Source organism: Boleophthalmus pectinirostris, unplaced genomic scaffold (genome assembly GCF_026225935.1).
Source record: "Boleophthalmus pectinirostris isolate CB_2022bp ecotype Guang Dong unplaced genomic scaffold, ASM2622593v1 HiC_scaffold_2, whole genome shotgun sequence".
Lineage (NCBI taxonomy): Eukaryota > Metazoa > Chordata > Actinopteri > Gobiiformes > Gobiidae > Boleophthalmus > Boleophthalmus pectinirostris.
In genome coordinates this window covers 10,799,267-10,822,939 of record NW_026571152.1, presented here as the reverse complement: position 1 = coordinate 10,822,939, position 23,673 = coordinate 10,799,267, and the positions used below count along the sequence as shown (strand labels likewise).

General features: G+C 40.0%; 1 protein-coding gene across 1 annotated transcript in view; it reads left to right on the top strand.

Moving 5' to 3' along the window:
- The window catches only part of nts (neurotensin), a 24,175-nt gene extending 502 nt beyond the window's left edge, over nt 1–23,673 (top strand). The window contains exons 2-4 of the mRNA XM_055155390.1: nt 8,157–8,218; nt 22,052–22,392; nt 23,323–23,673. Coding sequence (XP_055011365.1) covers nt 8,157–8,218; nt 22,052–22,392; nt 23,323–23,463 — 544 coding nt within the window. The 3' untranslated portion in view covers nt 23,464–23,673. The remainder of the gene's footprint in view (nt 1–8,156; nt 8,219–22,051; nt 22,393–23,322) is intronic.

Sequence of the window (23,673 nt, the reverse complement as noted above, 5' to 3'; positions counted from 1 at the left end):
TACTGCTTTACATATTCCTCAGTATGATCCTAAAGTTACAGGTCAAATCTGTGGAGAGGCGAGCCCACTGACAGTAAGAATGTTGTCGAGATTCTTTCTATTACGCATTTAATGTTCAGACTAAGAAAAGAGTCTAGTGAAAGTGTTTTTAAAAACCCAGGGGAGCACTTCTCAATCACCACCTGATACATATTCTTCAGTATGATCCTAAAGTTACAGGTCAAATCTGTGGAGAGGCGAGCCCACTGACAGTAAGAATGTTGTCGAAATGCTTTCTATTACGCATTTAATATTCAGACTAAGAAAAGAGTCTGATGAAAGTGTCTTTAAAAACCCAGGGGAGCACTTCTTGATCACCACCTGATGACATCACAAGGAGACAGATGAAATGCTCAGGACTACAGAAACGTGTGACTGAAACAAAACACTGTTCCAGGGATTTTTCTGAGGAGGACACTCACACTAGAACAGGATTAAAGCTCAAAAACTTGACTGAGCGTAATCATAAAGGACCTGCAGTCAAAGGCTCAGTAGACAGAGTATTTGCTTTAATAACAGAGCAGTGAAAGGTTAAAGGTTAAAGAGTCCAGTGTATTGCTCTTCAAACTTTATTAACATTATTATCTTTACCCAGTAGACGTGTTTCATTTTACACAATGACGTCAGCCAGTCAGAATCAAGAGAAGTCGTATCTTAATGGACATTTTCCTTCGTGACGCAAATATGTGGCCAGATTTTAATATTAAAGGTCAACTAGATTATACAATTTTAAGAGGTATTATAGAGTTAGATTTAATAATTATTACAAAGGATAATGAGCATATCCATCTAATATGGCAAAGACACTGCAAAAACTGATTTGTTATTTATTTTATTGTAAAAATAAGATACATTTTTCTGTGACAGATCAGAATCAAACCCAGAGAAATCATGATCAGATTTAACAATACATTTGATTTCATTCTAATTTTTCATTCATAAAACCAGAGGTGGGACTTGCAAGTCATGACTTGGACTCAAGTCAGACTTGAGTCACTATTTTTAGGACTTAAGACATGACTTGAGAAAATGGACTTAGACTTGGGACTCGACTTGGACTGGACGCTCAACGACTTTGGACTGACTCAGACTTTAGGCCTGTGGCTTGAGAAGACTCAATGCTTCTCCTAAAAAAATATCTGTTTTTAGATAATACTTTTCTCTTTACGGGTGATAAATGTGCTAAATTTTACAGGAACGAACTGGAACATGTCCCTCTTCTGTTTGGTGCTGTGGATGTAACTGAAGTAATGTGACACTCAAATGTACTACAGAAATATACAGAAAACAGATAAAACAGATCCTTCTATTTTAGAAACATGACAAAATAACTGTTATTAACCTCTTTTAAATCTGAATTCTTTCTATTCTGACCATAATAATTCACACTAAGATCTTGTCAAGACATTTACAAAAAATTTGCATCCTACAGCTCTTATATAAATACTCATATATAAATATACCATGACTTTTTAAGTACAAATTTAAAAAATCTAAGCTTTGGTTTAAAGACTTTAAATGACTTGAAGCTCAAAGCAGACAACTCGGACTTGACTTGGATTTAAGGGTCAGTGACTCGAGACTCGACTTGGACTTGCCTGTATTTGACTTGAGACTTGACTTGAACTTGAGGTCAAAGACTCGAGAGTTACTTCAAACTTGCAAAATAACGACTTGTTCCCACCTCTGCATAAAACCGCTAAAGATCCTAAGCATTGTCCAGTTTTGTTCTTATGTACGTGGTACCACTAGGTCAAGTTACAGGTCAGATCTGTGGAGAGGCGACCCCGCTCACAGTAAGAAAGCGTGTTTTTAAAAGTATTTGTTTGCAATAAAAACAGCTGTTACTATTAACTTATTGCATTTATTTATTTTATATTTTATTCAGCCTTTCGCTAAAGTAAAGTAAATGCAAGATAAGAAGTTTAATGCCGCACTGTGGAACATCTCAAACAAGGAAAATAAATCTTTGAGCAGAGATCAGACCCCTCACCAGAAGGTTTACATATGATATTTTAAATGAATAAAATAACAGTCTTTTAATTACTCTATAAATGTGTAGTTATTATCAATTTCAGTGTTGGTATTTTTTGTGTTTTTTAATTTATAAGAGCACCAACACAACCCTATAGCTTAACAATAGAATCATGACAAATTTCACTAAAACATCATTTTATTAAAGATTTTACTAAATATATCTACATTTTTGATAAACTGTATACTTTTATTTTGTGTTGGACATGAACAGCAGAAGTGATGGAGAGGTAATTCCAAAACAAAGGCCAGTCTTTGTTTAATTACACAATAGTTATGATTAGACTCATTAAAATAAGTTACCTTTATTTTGCAAATCAGCTTTTCAGAGATTTTAACCATGCTGTAGTTGTTTCCCCTCACCATTTACTCACCTGAAGTTGTATTTGGAGTGATTCATGCATGTTTGAGCAATCTTTAATCACTTATTATCAAGACGCCGTTTTGCCGATCGTCTCACCTCCACCGGGACACGCCCACTGCTCCGTACTTACTTCGTTTGTCAATTTTATCTTTTTTATCACGTAGGATTCAGCAGCGTTTGTAGTCATTTAGATACAAATTTAAAAAAAAATTAAATAAAAATCACTGCTGGCTGTTGTGATCCGCATTTATCCATTGGAGGTGCCACCTTTTTCTTGTGATGACGTTTGTGGGGACATGAAATCCAACTGTAGGGAGGCTGGCACCACCTAGTCCTCCGCTCAATTTCATTTCTCTCCAGCGACTTGGTCAGGAATTGGAATACACAAAAGAGTTTGTAAAAACCCTAGAAGTGCAAGTTCGGACACCAGCCAATCAGCGAAGAGCCAAACATTCTGTGTTGGCAACGATTCCTGGGATCGAGGATTTAAAACCGGAACCAAGAGAATGTTTGGTGAATTTCATTAAGGGAAAAGATGTTATTGTCCTTCTTCCTACGGGATTTGGGAAAAACTTAATATACCAGTTAGCCCCATTAGTGGTGCATTACATACGTCACGACCAAATAGCAGCGATTGGTTAAATGAGAAAAAGTAAATGCCTACCGTCGAGAGAACTAATTCTAACACTGCGAGGTCAGACAGTTTCTACGAAGTGAAACCGGCTGATGAATCCCATTGGGCACCACAGTGAGCTGGTTTCTTTTATTAAATACTTGTAGCTGACTGGGGAGATTTCCAGTGTCCAAATTATAATGTAATAATCCACAGGTTTCATAGATTACAACTCTACAGCAGACATAAGCACAATATTTTTTATTTAAAATAAGGTTTACAGTGTCAGAAAAAAGCCTTCTTGTGCGTAAATTGTGTCTGCATTTTTTTTAGTTGAAATTCATTGATGATATAGAAGGATTTCTGTATTTTTGTACTTTTCTTCTCAGCTTCTTTCCCCACAAACTGCCACTTAAAGGTGCACTCTGTAACTTTTCTGCTTGACTCCATGTTTTTTTTTGTTTTTTTTTAATGTTCTACAGCATGACATTTGATTTAACTATCTCCACGGAGCAGGTTACGTCACCAGGCCTAGTTACAGGTCAGATCTGTGGAGAAGTGGAGCTGCTCAAAGAAATAATGCTTGTCTTTGCAGTAGTTTGAGAAACAAAAAACACCTGTAATAGAATAATTGAATACGTACAAGCTATGTTCATTTAATGCCATACTGTGGAACATCCCAGGTAAAGCAATAATATCACCGTGGAGACAAGCAAATGGCAGACACCCCCTTGGAAAGTTATACCTTTATCTGTTGTAAAACTATGATAAATATTGACCGGTACACAGCAAAAAGTAAAGTATTAAAATTGACTCTCACAGAATCAATTTGAACATTTTCTCAGGGTTTATTTGAGTCCAGTCGGTTCTAGAGTTGATTTAACATTCTTGGAAATGTTAATTAAGTAACACTGGACCAAAGTTCCTGTTTAATCCGAAACCAAGAGTTATATTAAAGTTTTGAGAGTAAACAGATAACACTTTGTAGAGTTATCCTGATTTAGCTAAACAACGCACAGAGGTGTTTTATTTTTACAATTTATTTCAGTAAATTTAAGATGAAATGATGTACAAAACTGATTCAAACTGATCTTCTTTTGCGGGAGTTTGAAGTGGTGGGAGGGAGCCGCTAAATTAACACTAAGGGAAGTTGAATGAAAACTAGGGGAAGTTAAATTAACTTCAACTATATCAAAAAAAAGAAAAAGAAAAACACACACAAAACACAAAAGCATTTAAGGGCCTATTTACACGAGAACGCTTGTGGGTCAAAACAACAAAATATTGTATCAGAAGTGTCTTTCGTTTAGACGGTGACGCCGTTTTTGGGGCTTAAAAACACTAAAATCTGAAACCACCCTCCAGAGTGGAAAAGTTAAATATGCTCCTCTGTAGTGTTTCCGTCTACACTGCCCAAGACGCAAAACTCTGGTCAGATCGGATCACGTTGCGTACACGTTTATGTCACATACATCACCACCTAGCGTCACCTGGCATGCATACTCAGTTGAATTCCACACACTTTTGCGTCACTGTATGCACACAGATTTCCTCCCGAAAACACTCGTCTAAACATGGAATAAAAAATGAAAACGCGACGCCTCTTTTGCATCTTCTTTGTGTTAGGAACTGAAATATTTCACCGTGAAGTTTTAACCCTCCAGTTTTTGCCGTGTACTATCCTACCAAACCAAGTCAGAATTAGAATTGGAATGTTTCACAGTACGGTATTAAACCTTTCTGTCTTCATGGAGACCAAAACAGACCAAGTTACAGGTCAGATCTGTGGAGAGGCGACCCCGGTCACAATCTATATGATGTTTTTCTAGGTATTTTGGAGCTATAAAACCACCTGTAATTGAATAAATGTGAGGTAGAGCTGTTTAATGTCACACTGCGGAACATTCCAGACAAAGCAATAGTATACCAATAGAAACAAGCAGGTGACGGGCCCTCCACCAGAAAAGTTACACACTGCACCTTTAACCCCTCCAGTATCGTCACTCAACTCATCTCAAAACGCGTAAGTCATATCCTGCGCTTCCTTTTAAGGAGAGACACGTTTTTAAAATCACTTCAGACTCGGTGACGCAGATGGAACGTGGATTCCGTGACGCCATTTTGAGGACTGGAGGTGTAAAGGGGGCGGAGCTATGACCTCAAACCCCGCCTTTAAAAAGAAGGAAGGCTGCTCCTCTCTCCTCACAAACGCTGCAGCCTCAGACCGGAGAGGAGCTGTGATTTTGGACTAACAAAATCTGAACAAAACACAACATTTCACTGTCTGGACCCGAGCCGACGGCAAAGATCGACAAGTGGAATTTTAGATTCGAGATCGCTTTAATTTAAAGTCTTTTTGTGAATTTTTGGAGTGAATTTGAAGATGCAGGTGCAGTTGGCGTGTGTGCTGCTCTTGTGCGTCACTTGTGGAGGGATCTGTTCAGGTGAGACGAAATTACAGGTTTGAAAAAAGATGAAAAAACATGGAAAATTATCAATAATTTTAGGTAAAAATCGTATTGTTAAAAATTGCACTGAAACTTCTCACTTAAAGGTACACTGTGTAACTTTTCTAGTGCACTGTTGTTATGGAGAACTCTACACAATATGGCATTAGATGTATCAATTGAAAGTACCAGGTCATATCTGTGGAGAGGCGAGCCTGCTAACAGTAAGAATGAATGTTTATCGAGTTTTTTTTTTGTTTTTTGTTTTTTTTCCAATGAACACATGTATGAATAAATACTATATTAATTACATTATTTCTGGTAAAGCAATAGCATCTCCATGGCGACAAGCAGGTGACAGACACACCATCAGAAAAGTTACATAGTGCACCTTTAAGAGTAAGGGCAATAATGTAATGAAAAATAATATCTTAGCATATGTTATTTTATTTTATTTTATTTTATTTTTTTTAAATTCAGTGCCAAATTATTTTCACCAAAAAAAAATATATATATATATAAATAAATAAATAAGTAAATAAAAAGAAAAAGAAAGATTAATTTTGGCTCTGAGATTACAGATTTAATTAAATAAATTGAACTATTGTGATTAATTGACTTGTTTTCTTGTGCAATGGGATGAAAAAATTTGAAAATTGCACTTAAAATAATGATAACGTAACTTTCAATGTATTTTCAACCTAAATAATCACAGTCAGAAATGCCCCTCAAGAAATTAGACCATTTTAAGTCCCTGTTAATAAATCAAATGAAGTCCACACTACTCAAAATTTCCACCTTTTTAACTTTTCCCATTTTCTGTTTGTGCTGACATTCGAAGAAACTGGAATTTTACTGTAATTGGTCACAAAATGTCATTATAGATCATATTAAAAATTGAAAGAGGAGCAAATTTGTGCTTAAAAATGTGCAGACAGAGGCGCGGGGGTTAGTCTATTTTTGCGTATGTATTGGTAAATATTAAAATCATTAAAAAAAAAAAAAAAAAAAAATGACATTAATTCAAAATCTTGAAATCTTGAGCAATTTCAAATAAGAATATTTTCGTATTTTGTTTGGAAAATTCTGCATGTTTGTGCTTAACTGCAATAATACAAACACTAACAGTATTTTAAAGGTAAAAAGTCTTGAATTTCAGCGTGTATTCCCAGATTTGAATAAAACAATTTACCAAATATTTAAAGATCACCTCGACTTCAAATATTAGGACTCGTTTCATTTAACGCATTTATCTGAGAACTGTTAAAAAATCTGATTCATTTTAATTACCTGATGTTGATTTTGAATATATTGAGGTAACCATGTCATTTTAATCATCACATTCATACATTTCGTCCGTATTTCCTGGCTCTCCACTCGCGCCCTGCTCCCCTCGAGTGGTCTCTTCTGATTGGTTGTTTAAATGTATGGACTCGTCTATGACCCTTGTGCGTTCACATGCATTATTCACCACTCTTCAAATACTTCTAAACACTTCTAAACATGACAGGCTCTTTTAAAAGAATCGGCTCTCGGTGACGACGTTCTTGCTGCTCTTACGGCTCCCGAGCGGCTCCTGATTATTCATTATAATTCTGACTCTGATCTTCGGGCTGTTACAAACGATCATTGTGGTCACCGATTAATGCGTCTATTATTTTTTTTCTTGAACTGATTCGTTGTTCTGATCACAAAATTGACTCTCGTGAGATTTAAGCCATGTTACCTCCTCAAAAACAAACCTGGAGTTGTGTTTTGTTTCATTCACACATGTTTGAATAATCCTTCTCCAAAGCTCAAAATGTTCTGTTCCACCTTGTGATGTCATGAAGTGGTAGTTTTCACGTTAACAGCTACTTTTTACTCTCTACTCCAACGGATTTCTGAAGTATACATGCTGCGCTGAATAACTCAAATTTGATTAAAAGCCTATTTCCTTTCTAAATTTATAACTGGATAGTGTTTTTTGTTATTTCATTTTTATTTATTTGTATTAATGGATGAATTTAAAAAGTAAATTTGTAAAGATTATAGCCAGCGTTAGTCATTTCCATCTTCAGTCGGTCGGCACGTTGATGTGAAATCATCGGCAGGACAGAGAAAAGTACAACAACAATCACACAAAAGTACACAACACCATCACACTCACTATACACACAACGCTCACTGTACACTCACTAAACACACAGTTCATTTCAGACTGTTCATTTGAAGTTCGAGGTCAAGAGTTAAACCAACAACTCCTCAATATATAAAAAAAAAAAAGTAATTTGGTTAAACATATTTGTCCATTGAGCGTCCATTGCTTTATTGACGTCTAACTGTCCCTCGGCTCTTATTTTTACATTTAACATTTCTGGCGACCGCTAAAATTAGAAGCTCTCTGGCATTTTCGTTTTAAGGTCGAAAAAGGTCGGAGGGCGCTGCAGTAAACACAGTTAATTCTGAGGTTGCAAATTGTATGATTCTAGTGAAGGTTTGTGGAGTTTCAAAACGCACTGGAGCACTTCCTGTAATACCGCATGACATCACAAGGTGGAACCCAGTGTTTTCAGTTTCACAGAAGAACTTTTAAACTCTAGGAATGTTTGTGATGAGGAAATAAGGTGATAACAGATCAGAAAAGAGAGTTTTGATGGATTGGTTGTTGTGTTTTCAGAGCTGGACTCAGACCAGAGGGCGCTCACACAGGAGATCCTCAGCAGCCTCTTCTCTGCAAAGGTAAAACACACTCCTCTTTCTCCATCCTGTCTTTCTATCTGTTTTGTTTTCATCCTCCTCTCTTTCTCTCTTTCTCTCCCTCCTCTCCTCCTCCTCCTCATCCTCTCGTCTCTCCAAATATAAACTACACAGCTCCTTCTGCTCCTCCTCGTCTTCCTCTGGCTCCTTTTCCTTCCTCTTGTTTTTATCTCTCTTACTCTCTCTCTCTCTTCTCTCTCACTCCTCTCTCTCTCTCTCTCTCTCTCTTCCTCCTTCTCTCCTCTCTATCCTTTTTCTCCCTCCTCTCTCTCTCACCCTCCCTCCTCCTCCTCCTCTCCTCTCTCCAAAGATAAACTAAACAGCTCCTTCTGCTCCTTCTCGTTTTCTTCTCACTCCCTCACCTTGTTTTTATGTCTCCTCTCTCTCTCTCTCTCTCTTTCTCCCTCCTCTCTCTTTCTTTCTACCTCCTCTCTCTCTCTCTCTCTCCTCCTTCTCTCCTCTCCAAAGATAAACTAAAGAGCTCCGTCTGCTCCTCCTTGTCTTCTGTTCGCTCCCTCTCCCTCCTCTTGTTTTTATCTCTCTCTTTCTCCCTCCTCTCTCTCTCTCCTCCTCCTTTCTCCAAAGGTAAACTACACAGCTCCCTCTGCTCCTCCTCATCCTCCTCTCGCTCCCTCTCCCTCCTCTTGTTTTTATCTCTCTTACTCTCTCTCTTTCTCCCTCCTCTCTCTCTTTCTTCTCTTTCTCCTCCTCCTCTCTCCAAAGGTAAATTACACAGCTCCGTCTGCTCTCCCTCTCCTTCCTCTTGTTTTTATGTCTCCTCGCTCTCTCTCTCTCTCTTACTCCCTCCTCTGTTTCTCTCTCTCTCTCTCTCTCTCTCTCTCTCCTCCTCCTCTTCTCTCCAAAGATAAACTAAACAGCTCCGTCTGCTCCTCCTCGCCTTCCTCTCGCTCCCTCTCCTTCCTCTTGTTTTTATCTCTCTTACTCTCTCTCTCTCTTTCTCCCTCCTCTCTCTCTTTCTTCTCCTCCTCCTCCTCCTCTCTCCAAAGGTAAACTACACAGCTCCGTCTGCTCCTCCTCGTCCTCCTCTTGTTTTTCTCTCTTTTACTTCTCTCTCCCTCTCTCACTCCTCTCCTCTCCTTCCTCTCTCTCCCTCCATCTTCTCTGCAAAGGTTAACTACACGCTTCCTTCTCTTTTTCTTTCACTTTCTCACCCCTCTCTCCCTCTTTCCCCACCTCCTTCACCTCTTGTCTCTCTCTCCCTCCTCTCCTCTTAATCTCACTATCTCCCTCCTCTTCCTCCATCCTCCTACTTCTCCTCTCTCTTTCCCTATCTCTCTCTCCCTCGTCTCTCTCTTCTCCTCTTTCTCTCCCGCTCTACTTCCTCTCTCCCTCTTCTCTGCAAAGGTAAAGTCCACAATTCCCCCTCTCCCTCTTCTTCTCTTTATCTCACTGTCTCCCTTCTTTTCCTCCCTCTCCCATCTTCACTCCTCCTCTCCTCTCTCCTCCTCTCCCTTTCACTCGTGCTGTGGAACGGTTCGTGTTGTGATAGCGCTCTGAAGGGAGAGCGACTTAGTGCAGAGAGCAAGGATGGATGGGGGGGGGGGGGGGACTCAGAGCTTCAAAAACGAAACAAACGATGAACACAATTTCCTCCAAAGCCTGAGTTTGATGGACAGATTGAAACGAAAGAAGTTCTGGACGCACTGAAGCGAGGATCTGACCTGCTCTGAGGAAGAGGGGGAGGATAGAGAGGAGAGAAGAGGAGAGAAGAGGAGAGGGAAGTGAAGGTGGAGGGGAAGAGGAGAGAAGATGAAAGAGAGGAGAGAAAGGAGGAGAAGAGAAGAGAAAGGAGGAGGACAAGAAAGAGGAGAGAATGGGAAAGACAGGTGAAGAGAGGAGAGAAGTGAAGGAGAAGAGAGAGGAGGAGGAGAAGGAGGAGGAGGAAGAGGAGAAAGATAAGGACAAGGATGGAGAAAGAAGAGGACAGAGAAACAAGAGAGGGAGAGGAGAGAGGAAAAGGATGAGGAGAGTAGATGAAAGACAGGAGAAGAGGAGAGAAAGGAAGAGGAGAGAAGGTGAAAGGAGAAGAGAGGAGAGAAAGATGAGGAGAAGGATGGAAAAAGAAGAGGAGAGAGGAACAAGGGTGATAGAGGGAGGAGGAGGAATAGGATAGGGAGAAGTTAAGGAGGAAGAGAAGAGAGGAGGAGGACAAGGAAGAGGAGAGAAGATGAAAGACAGGAGAAGACAGGATGGAAAAGCGGAGGAGAATGACAAGGAGGAAGAAGAGAAAGGATGGAAAAAGAGAAGGACTGCAGAGAGAGAGGGAGAGGGAGAAGAGAGGAGAGAAAAAAGGACAAGGAGAAGAGAGGAGGATGAGGAGAGAAAGTGAAAGACAGGAGAAGAGGAGAGAAAGTAGGAGGAGGGGAAGAGAGGAGGAGGACAAGGAAGAGGGGAGAAGGTGAAAGACAAGAGGAGAGAAGCGAAGAGAAGAGAAAGGAGGAGGAGAGAAGAGCAAGGAGGTGGAGAAGGATGAGAAGGTGAAAGACAGGAGAAGAAAGGAGGATTAGGAGAATAAGGAGGTAAGCCGGTGGTCGAGGAGAGAAATGAGGACAAAACGAGGAGAAGAAAAAAGATGAAATGAAGGAGAAGTGTAGGAGGGCAGCCATGTTTTATTCATCCCTTTCAAACCAGATGCCCCGTATTTATCGTGTCTTCAGAAGAGCTTTTGACTCGTCTCTGAACTCCAGAAACCTGAGGGGGAGGTTCAAATCTGCAACAACTCTTTTTATATTTGAATCATCTCTCTTCAAATTTCACTTCTTTTGTTTGAATCACCATGGGTACGGTATTAAACCTTTCTAAGTGTTTTTTAGTTTTTTAGAATAGTTTCCTCATCAAAAACAGACCTGGAGCTGCGTGGTCAAACTGAAAACACCTCTATTCCACCTTGTGATGTCACTACAGGAAGTGCTCCACTGTGTTTTTAAACTCTACGCACGTTCACTTGAATCATTTGGATGATTTCAGTCCCGGAATTGACAAATCTTTACTGAATGAAACGTAAAAGGAGCTGTGAACTTGAAAACTACCACTTCATGACATCACAAGGTGGAGGAGCGTTTTGAGCTTTGGAGATGTAGACAGAATCTTAAAGGAAACAAAACACAACTCCAGGTCTGTTTTTGAGGAGGTAACAACATTCTAACATGGATTAAAGCTCACAAGAGTCCATTTTGTGTAATACAGGACCTTTAAATCACCATGGACAGTGGCGGAGTTAACAATTTGGGGGCCCTAGGTGAACTTGAGTTTGGGGCCCTCACTATAATACACTATTTTTGTTTCCCATTGTTCTTGAGACACACACATCTGTATTTGAATTAGGGTGGAGTGGAAACTTGTCTTAGTTAGTTTGGTCGCCTACTAGATAACCAGAGCTGAGAGTAGTTTTATTTTTTTGCTTGTACAATTACATTTTAGTTTACATCCATTATATATGATTAGGCTATGATCCTGTTCAAATCAGGGTCAAGCGGACTAGTCCATTCTAACGTGAAAGGGGGGAACGTTTTGACAGTAAAAATAGATTTGACAGTCAGATACTATTTTGATGGTGTTTTCTTGTTTCTCATTTAATGCCATATTGAGAGAAAATCTAATTGCTCAGCCGTTAGTGACACTGTGGGCAGTTGCTTGAGGGCCCCTCCAGGTTCAGGGTCTACTGTTGCCTAATGGTAGCGCCGCCTCTGACCGTGGATGCTGCATTAAAGCGACGCCATCTAACTTTTGTTGCGGGGATATTGGCATCTGCTTGTCTCCTAGGCTACTTTCAGACTGCAGCCTGAAGTGACCCAAATCTGATTTTTTGGCCCCTGCGACCTGTATCTGATCTTTTAATGACACCGATCAGATTTTTTCAAATGCAACCCAAACTACTTGGATATGTGCTCCTAAAACTGATACATTTCTGATCTTTTGACATGCGACTTCAGTCTGAACGGCCAGGCCACATTCATCCCACCTACACGTCAGGCTCAGAGTCTAATCAATGGAGGAAAAGCGAGGTTAGTGAGTTTTTTCATATTTGGGGGTCGCTAGCCAGGCTGGCGCCACCTAGTGCCTCCACTCAATTTAATTTCTCTCCAGCAACTAGGTCAGGAATCAGAATACACTAGACGGTTCGCAAAAACCCCGAATGTGCAAGTTCGGACACCAGCCAATCAGTGAAGAGAAATATATTTAGTGTTGTCAACAAATCCCGAGATCGAGGATTAAAAACCAGAGTAAAGAGAATGTTTGGTGAATTTCATCAAGGGGAAAGATGTTATTGCCCTTCTTCCTATGGGATTTGGGAAAAGCTTAATATAGCAGTTAACCCTGTTAGCAGCGCATTACATACTTCACAACCAAACAGCAGCGATTGGTTAAATGATAAAAAGTACCCACCTACTGTCAAGCGAATGAATTCTAGCGTTGCAAGGGCAGACGGTTTTTACAAAGTGAAACCCGCTGATGAATCAGGCTAGGGGATCATTGTATTCAGGCCAGATTGGAGGGGCCTTATCGGAACCAGGTGTTTTTGAAATGACTGCCAAAGAAATGTCCGAGCACGGTTACAGGCGGACCTGGCTCCAACTTCGTATTGTCAACGAAAAATAAAGAGCCTGCGAGCCAAATACAAGGAGGCTAAAGACTCAAACAAACGAAGCGGCCGTGGACGTGTAACCTGTCCATTTTATGAAGAACTGGACTGTATTTGAGCCCAGCATTTAGACTACTTCTGTGACGTTGTCGTGTCCTGCAATGCGCATGCGGGACACTTTTGGGGCATTTAAAGTTCACACTGGAGATCACATACAAGTCACATTTAATTGGAAATGTGAACGACCTCGTAAAAAAAATCTGATTTCACAAAAAATTCCGAACTGAGCATTAAGCCCTGCAGTCTGAACATAACCTTAGGACTTGGACTTAGACCAAATTTATTGATCCACAAGGAAATTATTTGGACACAGTAGCTCACTCATCCCAATATAATATAATTACAAAGAGTAAAAAATATGAATAGTAGTAATAAATTCTAAATAAATAGCACAAAAGCAAGAGACAGATGTGAAATAAGACATAATTATATAAATGTAAATGTACAAGCCAAAATAAAATAGAAAGATAAGTAATAAAATAAAGAATCTCAGCTATAGAGAAGAGGCAAGTTGGCTTTCTTATCCACAGATCTGACCTGTAACTTGGTCTAGAGGGGTCACCCGCTTCTTTCCATGTATAGCATAGATCATAAATAGTGCAATATCGGGCATTTAATTAGATGGTCATGAAAAGAGTAAGGAGTATGAAGGTTGTGGGTTAGACTCCTGATGTGTCTGAGTGTGCATGATCTCCCTGTGTGACTGTGGCAGAGTGGTTAGCCTCTCTCCTCTTCTCTTTTAGCCTCATATGATTCTCGTCTTTGTCTCTATTTTGGCTCAGGGCTGTGTTGTAATGTGCTGGTATTAGACTGAACTGCCCCTAATAATGTTCCAGTATGTTTTGGTCTCCATGGCGATAGAGCCTGAGGAGCTGCAGGCTGGAGAGGCTGTCGTGGTCATGGTGGTGGTGGAGGTATTAAAATAATATGAGTGATGATGGAGCTCAAACGCTGCCAGATCCTTCACTGGACATAAAGAACTACAGAGAGTTTACTGGAATATGAACAAGGACTGAACCAGGACTAAAACCAGGATTAAACCAAGATTAAACCAGGAGTGAACCAGGACTAAACCAGGACTGAACCAGGACAAAACCAGGAGTGAACCAGGACTAAACCAGGATTAAACCAGGACTAAACCAGGACTAAACCAGGATTAAACCAGGACTAAACCAGGAGTGAACCAGGACTAAACCAGGATTAAACCAGGACTAAACCAGAAGTGAACCAGGACTAAACCGAGATTAAACCAGGACTAAACCAGGACTAAACCAAGATTAAACCAGGACTAAACCAAGATTAAACCAGGACTAAAACAGGACTAAAACAGGACTGAACCAGGACTGAACCAGGACTAAACCAGGAGTGAACCAGGACTAAACCAGGAGTGAACCAGGACTAAACCAGGATTAAACCAAGACTAAACCAAGATTAAACCAGGACTAAACCAAGATTAAACCAGGACTAAAACAGGACTAAAACAGGACTGAACCAGGACTGAACCAGGACTAAACCAGGACTAAACCAAGATTAAACCAGGACTACAACAGGACTAAAATAGGACTGAACAAGGACTGACCCAGGACTGAATCAGGACTAAACCAGGACTGAACTGGGACTGAACCACAAATAAACCAGGTCAGAAACCGGATTAAACCAGGACTGAATCAAGACTGAACCAGGACACTAAACCAGGAAAAAAACCAGGACTGAACCAGAACTGAACTAGGACTGAGCCAGGACTAAACCCTCACTGAACCAGAACTAAACCATGACTGGACCAGGACTAAACCTGGACTAAACCAGGTCTAAGTTGATGCAGGTCCAAGCTGTATTAAAACTCACCTATTAAGCAAAATAGACTTTTCAGACCTTTTAACCATGTTATTATAGTTTTTCTTCTCGCTGACCGTCTGAAGTTGTATTTAGAGTGATTCAAGCACATTTCCGTCTTTATTCATTTGAATTTAAGACGTCTCTCCAGTCCACTTCGATCTACCACTGGTTTTCCGCCCACTGTGACATACGTTCCTCCTCCTCCATTTTATTTTCTTAATCAGCAATATATGTGAGGGAATCAAGATACAACTCTGAATAATGGGCACGGGTCATTTTAACATGGTAGAAGTAAATTGAAAATCTGTCCCTTTTAATTAAACCAGAATCCAAAGTCATAAAAATGCCATAATTGAATAATACTGCACGTTTTTTCTCCAGTAGATTTGTTTATTGTTCAGGGCGTGAGCCAGTTACACCCACAGTAATCAACTCCCCATATACTCAGAACTGAGATGGTTTTAACTACTACTGGGAAATTATACGGATTGTACAGTACACAGTCATTTTACTCACATAGCTTCTTAATAAAATTGTACTACTTTTTACAGTGGTTTTTAAACCTTACAATTTTACTCTTGAGTAACATATTGTACAGTGTAACAATACTCTTACTTGAGTAACATATTGTACAGTGTAACAGTACTCTTACTTGAGTAACATATTGTACAGTGTAACAGTACTCTTACTTGAGTAACAGAGTAACATATGTACAGTGTAACAATACTCTTACTGTACATATTGTACAGTAACAGTACTTTGAGTAACATACTACAGTGTAACAGTACTTTATTGAGTAACATATTGTACAGTGTAACAGTACTCTTACTTGAGTAACATATTGTACATACAGTGTAACAGTACTCTTACTTGAGTAACATATTGTACAGTAACAGTACTCTTACTTGTAACAGTGTACAAACATATGTACAGTGTAACATTACTGGTAAATATACAGTTAACTACTTGAGTAAATATTGTACAGTGTAACAGTACTCTTACTTGAGTAACATATTGTACAGTGTAACAATACTCTTACTTGAGTAACATATTGTACAGTGTAACAGTACTCTTACTTGAGTAACATATTGTACAGTGTAACAATACTCTTACTTGAGTAAAAGTCTACAAGTTCCAAAAGCTTAATATTGACAATATGGAAATTTGCTCGTTCTATTTTTGTCTCTTTGATATGAAAATACCAAATTTTGTACATTATTTAAAGTTTTGTTGTTCTAGTTAAAGTAGAAGTTTTCAGTTTATCCAAGAAAGGGTGGAAGTAAAAGCCTGGAGACTAACTGGAGTCTTAAGCAGGAGAAGTTTATTTACCGTCAATAATACAGGCCTGGAGGGACTTGAACCATAGTGTTGTAGTCAAGACCGCACCAAGACAAACAACACCGAAGACTTTTAAAGGTCAAGACCGAAACAAGACCGAGACCACAGCCCATCGAGACCAAATCGAGATCATCTTTGTAATTGAAAGAATAGAATTGTAAAATACAGATGCATTTGTGCACTTTTATTTGGCAAACTTCAGCCACATGTTGCAATAAGATGTTTATTGCTGACAGCAGTGGCTGTAATGAAACATGATCACACTCGACGAGTGTCAGTCCTCAAGTCTGAGGCAAGACCGAGGCCAAGTTCATACGTGGTCGTGTCCGAGACAAGACCAAGACCGTAAAAAAAAGGTCCTGAGGCCAGTCTCGAAACCAAGACGGGTCTCAAGTACTAAGACACTATTGAAAAGTCAACATAGTATGATTTCAGAAGTGAACTTTGAGTGATCGTTGGAGTGTTCAAACTCCTTGACTGTACTTCCAAAAGAGGAGGTTTATAAAGCAAGTGCGGAGAGACTATGAAGGTCAGTAAGCACCAGTTAGCCAGCAAAATGCCCCAATTTAGATAATATTATGCCAGTGGAAGATGATCGTGTTACTATAGCTTCTGTGAGTCAGTGTTAAACTGAGAGATGTACGTGCAGGACAAATTACTTATAATCTCTTACAACAGAATTACTCAAATTTTACTTAAATTACTCCAGGTATGTTTTTGATGAGAAAAGTACACTCTTAACGGTGCTGTACCTGATTTTTAGTGTCCGCGATGACAACTAGCATGCTAACAGTGCGCTTCTTGATTAACATATTAATAAAGCGCTTCATAAGTAGATGTAGACAGAACACAGAGGACTTGACCTTTAGAGCCGCTTATACAATTTCAAAAAAAAAAATAAAATAAAAATCACTTATCACATATGAGCCTTTAATTAAACAGGGGAACAGTCAATGTAAATGTGTGCTAACATTTGTAATAAAGCACAGAGTAAGCACAAGGATTGGTCAATCAAACCCGCGCTATATTAAAAACACTGGTGGTCTCTCACAAGGGGCGGATTTAAATTAAACTATATTAAACCAAATATGCAGTCTCTCGTTAATCAATATGTTAAATAAGCTAACCTTTACCAGTGTCATTTACCTGTCAGGTGGGGAGGGCATCTGGGTTGAAAGAGTCAATACTGGCTTAATAATACACGGTCTCCTGGGAGGGCATCAGTGGTACAGTCCATATAGATTTACCGGTAATAACACGAGAAGAGATCTGAGGAAGACTTCGGCCGTCTCCTGTGCTAATCCAACAAAACAAACCTTTTAAATGTGCCCTTTACAGTACATGTATATAAGTTGATTTCCATAAAAACCTTTTCACGCATAATAGATTCTTGCGTCGGGTCTCTAATCTCTGTAATCATTCGGCTCTTAACATGTTTCAAGAATCGTTTTTGTGGTTTGTGTGGTTCGTGTTAAACGTTTTCACAGCAGAGGAGCTGGAGTGGGTCTCAAGTGGTCTCCTCCTCTGGAATTATCACCGTAGCCGCCTTTAGACCTGGTTTAGACCTAGTTTAGACCTGGTTGAGTCCTGCTTTAGTCCTTTTTTTAGTCTTGGTTTAATCCTGATTTAGATCTGGTTTAGACCTGGCTTCGTTCTGGTGTAGTCTTGGTTTAGACCTGGTTTAGACCTGGTTTAGACCTGATTTAGTCTTAGTTTAATCCTGGTTAAGTGCTGGGTGAGTCCTGCTTCTGTCCTGGTTTAGTCCTTTTTTAACCCTTATTTAGATCAGGTTTAGTTAATCCTGATTTAGACTTGATTTAGACCTGGTTTAGACCTGGCTTCGTTCTGGTGTAGTCCTGGTTCAGACCTGATTTAGTCCTAGTTTAATCCTGGTTGAGTGCTGGTTGAGTCCTGCTTTAGTCTTGTTTCTTGTTTTAGTCCTGGTTTAATCATTGTTTAGACCTGGTTTAGTCCTTGTTTAGACCTGGTTTAGTCCTTGTTTAGACCTGGTTTAATCATTGTTTAGACCTGGTTTAGACCTGGTTTAGTCCTTGTTTAGACCTGGTTTAGTCCTTGTTTAGACCTGGTTTAATCCTTGTTTAGACCTGGTTTAATCATTGTTTAGACCTGGTTTAATCCTTGTTTAGACCTGGTTTAATCCTTGTTTAGACCTGGTTTAATCATTGTTTAGACCTGGTTTAATCATTGTTTAGACCTGGTTTAATCATTGTTTAGACCTGGTTTAATCCTTGTTTAGACCTGGTTTAGTCCTTGTTTAGACCTGGTTTAGTCCTTGTTTAGACCTGGTTTAATCCTTGTTTAGACCTGGTTTAATCATTGTTTAGACCTGGTTTCCTGTTTAGACCTGGTTTAATCCTTGTTTAGACCTGGTTTAATCATTGTTTAGACCTGGTTTAATCATTGTTTAGACCTGGTTTAATCCTTGTTTAGACCTGGTTTAATCCTTGTTTAGACCTGGTTTAATCATTGTTTAGACCTGGTTTAGTCCTTGTTTAGACCTGGTTTAGTCCTTTTAGACCTGGTTTAGTCCTTGTTTAGACCTGTTTACCTTTAATCCTTGTTTAGACCTGGTTTAATCATTGTTTAGACCTGGTTTAATCATTGTTTAGACCTGGTTTAATCATTGTTTAGACCTGGTTTAGTCCTTGTTTAGACCTGGTTTAATCATTGTTTAGACCTGGTTTAATCATTGTTTAGACCTGGTTTAATCATTGTTTAGACCTGGTTTAATCATTGTTTAGACCTGGTTTAATCATTGTTTAGACCTGGTTTAATCATTGTTTAGACTTTTAGTTGGTGTTTAGTTTAACCTGGTTATCATTGTTTAGACCTGGTTTAATCATTGTTTAGACCTGGTTTAGTCCTTGTTTAGACCTGGTTTAATCATTGTTTAGACCTGGTTTAGTCCTTGTTTAGACCTGGTTTAGTTCCGGTTTAGACCTGGTTTAGTTCCTGGCTTCTTTCTGGTGTATTCTTGATTTACACCTGGTAGAGTACTAGTTAAGTTTTGTTTAGACCTGGTTTTAGTTTAGACCTGGTTTTAGTTTAGACCTGGTTTTAGTTTAGACCTGGTTAATCTCTTATCAACAGAATTTACAGGCTTATAATAACAGAAAATAGAGGGAGCTACATAGACCATGATCCTTTGCTCCATTTCAGTGTAGACTACATGAAGAAATAACAGTTCTCAGCACTTTGAAGTCTTAGTTCTTTGGATTAAGTTTGTCAAGGCATTTTAATAGGAAAAACTAGCATATTAACAATTTTGTTAACCTCCACAAAATATCGCAGTAAATATGGTACTGTGAGGTTCATACCATGATGATATTGTACTGAGAGATTTGGACATCGTTACACCCCTAGTATCAATAAATTATATTATGTTATGCGCTGCAGATTTTTTTTTTTAATGACGATGATAAAACTGATACTGTTGCTACTTTTTGATACCTCGGGATGCTGTAATATCGTATTACCACCCAACTCTAATGCATAATATGTCTTCCTTAAGCGACACAGAGATTGGTGTTTCTTGGTCTGGTTTAGAAAACTGGTAATATTTCCTGTCACCCATTCAAGATGACATATATCACAGTACCTGAAGGATTACTACTACTGGTGTACTTCCCGCGTACTACCCATGTCCTCTCCCTGTAAGCCTGTGGTCCAAATGAAGTTTAATATCATGAGAATGGAGCATCTCTGGACCAAAGGGTTTAAACAAAATGAGAGTCTGAAGCCGGGAGCCGTTTCATATGTTTCAGTGTCTCTATGGGCCCCTGGCGCTGTGGCCCTCAGATCAGATTATACCACACACACATACCGCTGTCGATAGCATTAACACCGAGCTGGACGACAGGTCAAAATACTCTGGTGGAATCTGAAAATGAAAATGGTGCCACTATTCAACCCAAGAAAGAACTGACTGGAACTGCAACAGGCGATGATTTGTGCTGCTGAACATTCCTCCAATAGAGGTCCATCACTTTTGACCTAAAAAAAACAAACAAATACCAAAGTAAGGCCATGTCAAACTCTGATATCAGAGGAATGGTGATAATTCCAGCTGTGCAAAGGTTCACCTGAAAGTCACAGGCCATAACAGCAAAGTGCTCTCCTGTGTCACGCAAAATGAGGTTTTCCTGTGAACTATTTGATCTATTTTACTTTGGACTCTAAATTCAAGAAGATGATGCAGAGGAAAGGGTCAGAGGAGTAGAGGAGAAGGTCAGAAGAAGCAGAGGATGAAGAGGAGAGGGTCAGAGGAGCAAAGGAGAAGAGGAGAGGGTCAGAGGAGCAGAGAAGGTCTAGGAGCAGAGGGTCAGATGGAGAAGGAGAAGACGAGAGGATCAGATGAGACAGAAGTGGGTCAGATGGAGCAGAGGAGAGTTGGAGGAACAGTGGAGAGGGTCAGAGGAACAGATGAGAGGGTGAAAAGAAGCAGAGGATGCCAAGGAATGCGTCATAGCAGCAGAGGATGAAGAGGAGAGGGCCAGAAGAGCAGAGTAGAGGGTGAGAGGAAGCAGAGGATGCCGAGGAGAGGATCAGAGGAGCAGAAGATGAAGAGTAGAGGGTCAGAAGAGCAGAGGATACCAAAGAGAGGGTTAGAAGAAGCAAAGGAGAAGGTCAGAGGAGCAGAGGATGCAGACGATGAGTCATTGAGGTATTATAGTTCATTATAAACAGACTCTTGGGGTTGGAGTTAATTAACACTTGGACTGAACAGATGATGAGACACAGAGACACAGAGGACGTATTAGAACAGGGAAATTAGTGTTGAGTTCACATGACATCAGCACATTGTAGAATCTCTGTAGTTTAAACAGAGCAGGAGACAGGTTAGAATCCTCAGGTGGAGTTTGCTGTTTAACTGTCCAATTGCAGATTCGTGGACCTGGTTTATGGTTTGTATTTCTGCAATTACTGGCAAAAATGTTGAACTTTGTGCCAGTTTTTGTTTCATGTGGATAGACCGAGTAATTACATAAATATGTCAGTGATAGAGGGATTTCTTTTGGAACTCAGAGCTACTTCATGTGATTTTCAACTTTTATTTTCGTCTGATGTAAAACTAGCTTTCTACCATATAGAACATTGTTCCCTCATTGAAAACATGCCTGTCAAAGCCTGATCCCCTCACATCTCAGAAACTCAGCAAGGCTGGGCCTGGTTAGTACTTGAGCGGGAGACCACTGGGAAAATCAGGATCCACAGGGGGGATCCAGTTGCAAAAAACTGCTATTGTGTCCTTAGGCGAGACTCTTCACCCACATTGCCTGGTATAAAAGTGTTGTGTGCGTGAGAGATGGTTGTGGTTTGAGGCAGGGCAGCTGTGGCTACAATAGTAGTTCACCACCTCTGAGTGTGGAGTGAATGAATAATGATCTGTAAAGCATCTTTGAGTGCCCAGAAAAGCGCTCTATAAAACTGATGCATCATCATCATGAAGAGGTTTTAGATGTTATTCATGCATGTCTGAGTAATCTAGCGATCTCTCAGGTCCTATTCAAACCCTCCTTATGGTTTAGTTAGCTGTATGTGTTGTGCAGTAGTTTCATTAGTGGGATGCACACTGATTGTGTTGTGAAAGTTGAAGGTTAGAATCTGCCAACTTTCACAACAAACAAGCGCTCAAAATGCACACATTCATACACCAGTGTACACAGACACTGGGGGCAAGGTGGGTTAAGTGTCTTGCCCAAGGAAACAATGACAGCATTCATCTGTGGGAGCTAGAATCGCACCAGCCAGCCATCATTGGTTGAGCGGATCTGAAAGCTCAACCAATGATGTTTATGTCAAGAACGGGATTCAAACCACCAACCTTCGGATCAGTGGACAAACATTCCTGTTACTCCATAAACGTCATTGGTTGAGCGGTCAGATCCACTGACCCACAGGTTTGTGGTGCTATTCCAGCTCCCACAGATGAATGCTGTTGTTGTGTCCTTGGGCAGGACAAAGGGTGGACGAGTGGTTCTTTGATGTCAAGTGCTTTAAACGCCTTGAAGGTGGGAAAGCGCTGTATAAAAATATGACCATTTACCATGTGACCATTATGACGTCCTGTGTGCAGATGAGACAGAGTAAGCAGAGCGCCCCCTTCTGGAGAGTGTCCCTATCCACGCTGTGCCGTCTCGTGACCAGTGTGGACGACGAGGGCTGGAGCCAGGAGCGAGCGGACCAGGAAGTGGAGCAGGAGGAGGCGGAGCTGAGCGAGCCAGGCCCCGCCCCCCTGAGTGAGGAGCTGTATGGGCTCCGACTGCTGTGCCGAATGCTCCAGAACAGAGAGCAGCGGGTGAGACATGGACTGGAAATATACACACAAACATATATACTAGTGGTGTCAAAAGTATCCAAAATCAGAGTACTTTTCTATCAGCACACTTTTACTCCTACTTGAAATTATATATAAGATGTTATGTACAGGCAGTGGCTCTTTAAGTTACTCTTACTTGAGTAGTTTCTTGGACCACTACTTTGTACTTCTACTTGAGTAAATATTATTTGGAGCTGTAGTTACAAAAAGCAGTGCTACAACAACTAACACAAACATGAAATAAAAATGTTAATGAAAATGTGAGGCTGAGAAAACATAACACAAGACAGAAAAACATCAGCCCCTAAATGGACAATGGAATCATTTTAATAACAGTTCTAGTTTTATACAAGAGAGAAGAATCACCTCCGCACTTTGGCACTTTGGGTTGCCAGATGCTACGACTAAAACCAGTCTGTTCTCATGATGTGATGACAAAATATGTTCATAAAGTTAAATTAGAGTGAAATAACTTCTAACTTTTGTCCATGAAAACAAACAGAACTAATGATGCACGCGAATGTCAGTCTAAAGTAGGGGTGGGCAATTCTTTTTTCCATGGGGCCACATGAGAAACAGAAAATATTGTGAACACCTAGGCCAAAATGCTTAACTTAATTCTGCATAATTTTAATTGTATTTCTTTATAAAAAGCAGTAAATATCGTTGTTTTGATGAGCTGGTAAGACTGGTAAGAGTTTGTTGTGACTGTTGTCTTAGCAAAAATGTAATAAAAACAAAAAAACACATCTATAATAAAAGTAATTAGTCCATGCATGAGGTAAAATTATAAAATATTTATTTTGTCATTCTAAATTATCTTAAAGAAGCCCGTCAGAGTCAACCAAAAGTCAACATTTCTCTTCTCTCCCTCTCCCTGCCTCCTTCTCTCTCTCTCTGTTGTGTCAGTTACAGTCGGACTCGGTGGAGTTTGTGGAGGAGAGTCCTGATGTTCCTCTGAAGAGAAAGTCTCCGTACATCTTAAAGAGACAGACGCACAACTCCAAGTCCAGACGGCCGTACATCCTGAAGAGGAGTCCTGTTTACTGACTGCTCCTGAACGCACCACAATGCTCCTAACAGCAGAGCACTGCTCCTAAAGACACCGCGATGATATTAAAGGCACAGCCACGCTTTTAAAGGCACCGCGATGTACGTGAATGCACCACTGTCTGTCTGTGTGGCCTGTGTGCAATGTTCTGTGAGAAACACATCTACTGCACATACAAGGACTTACAACCACAGATATTAAGTGTTATC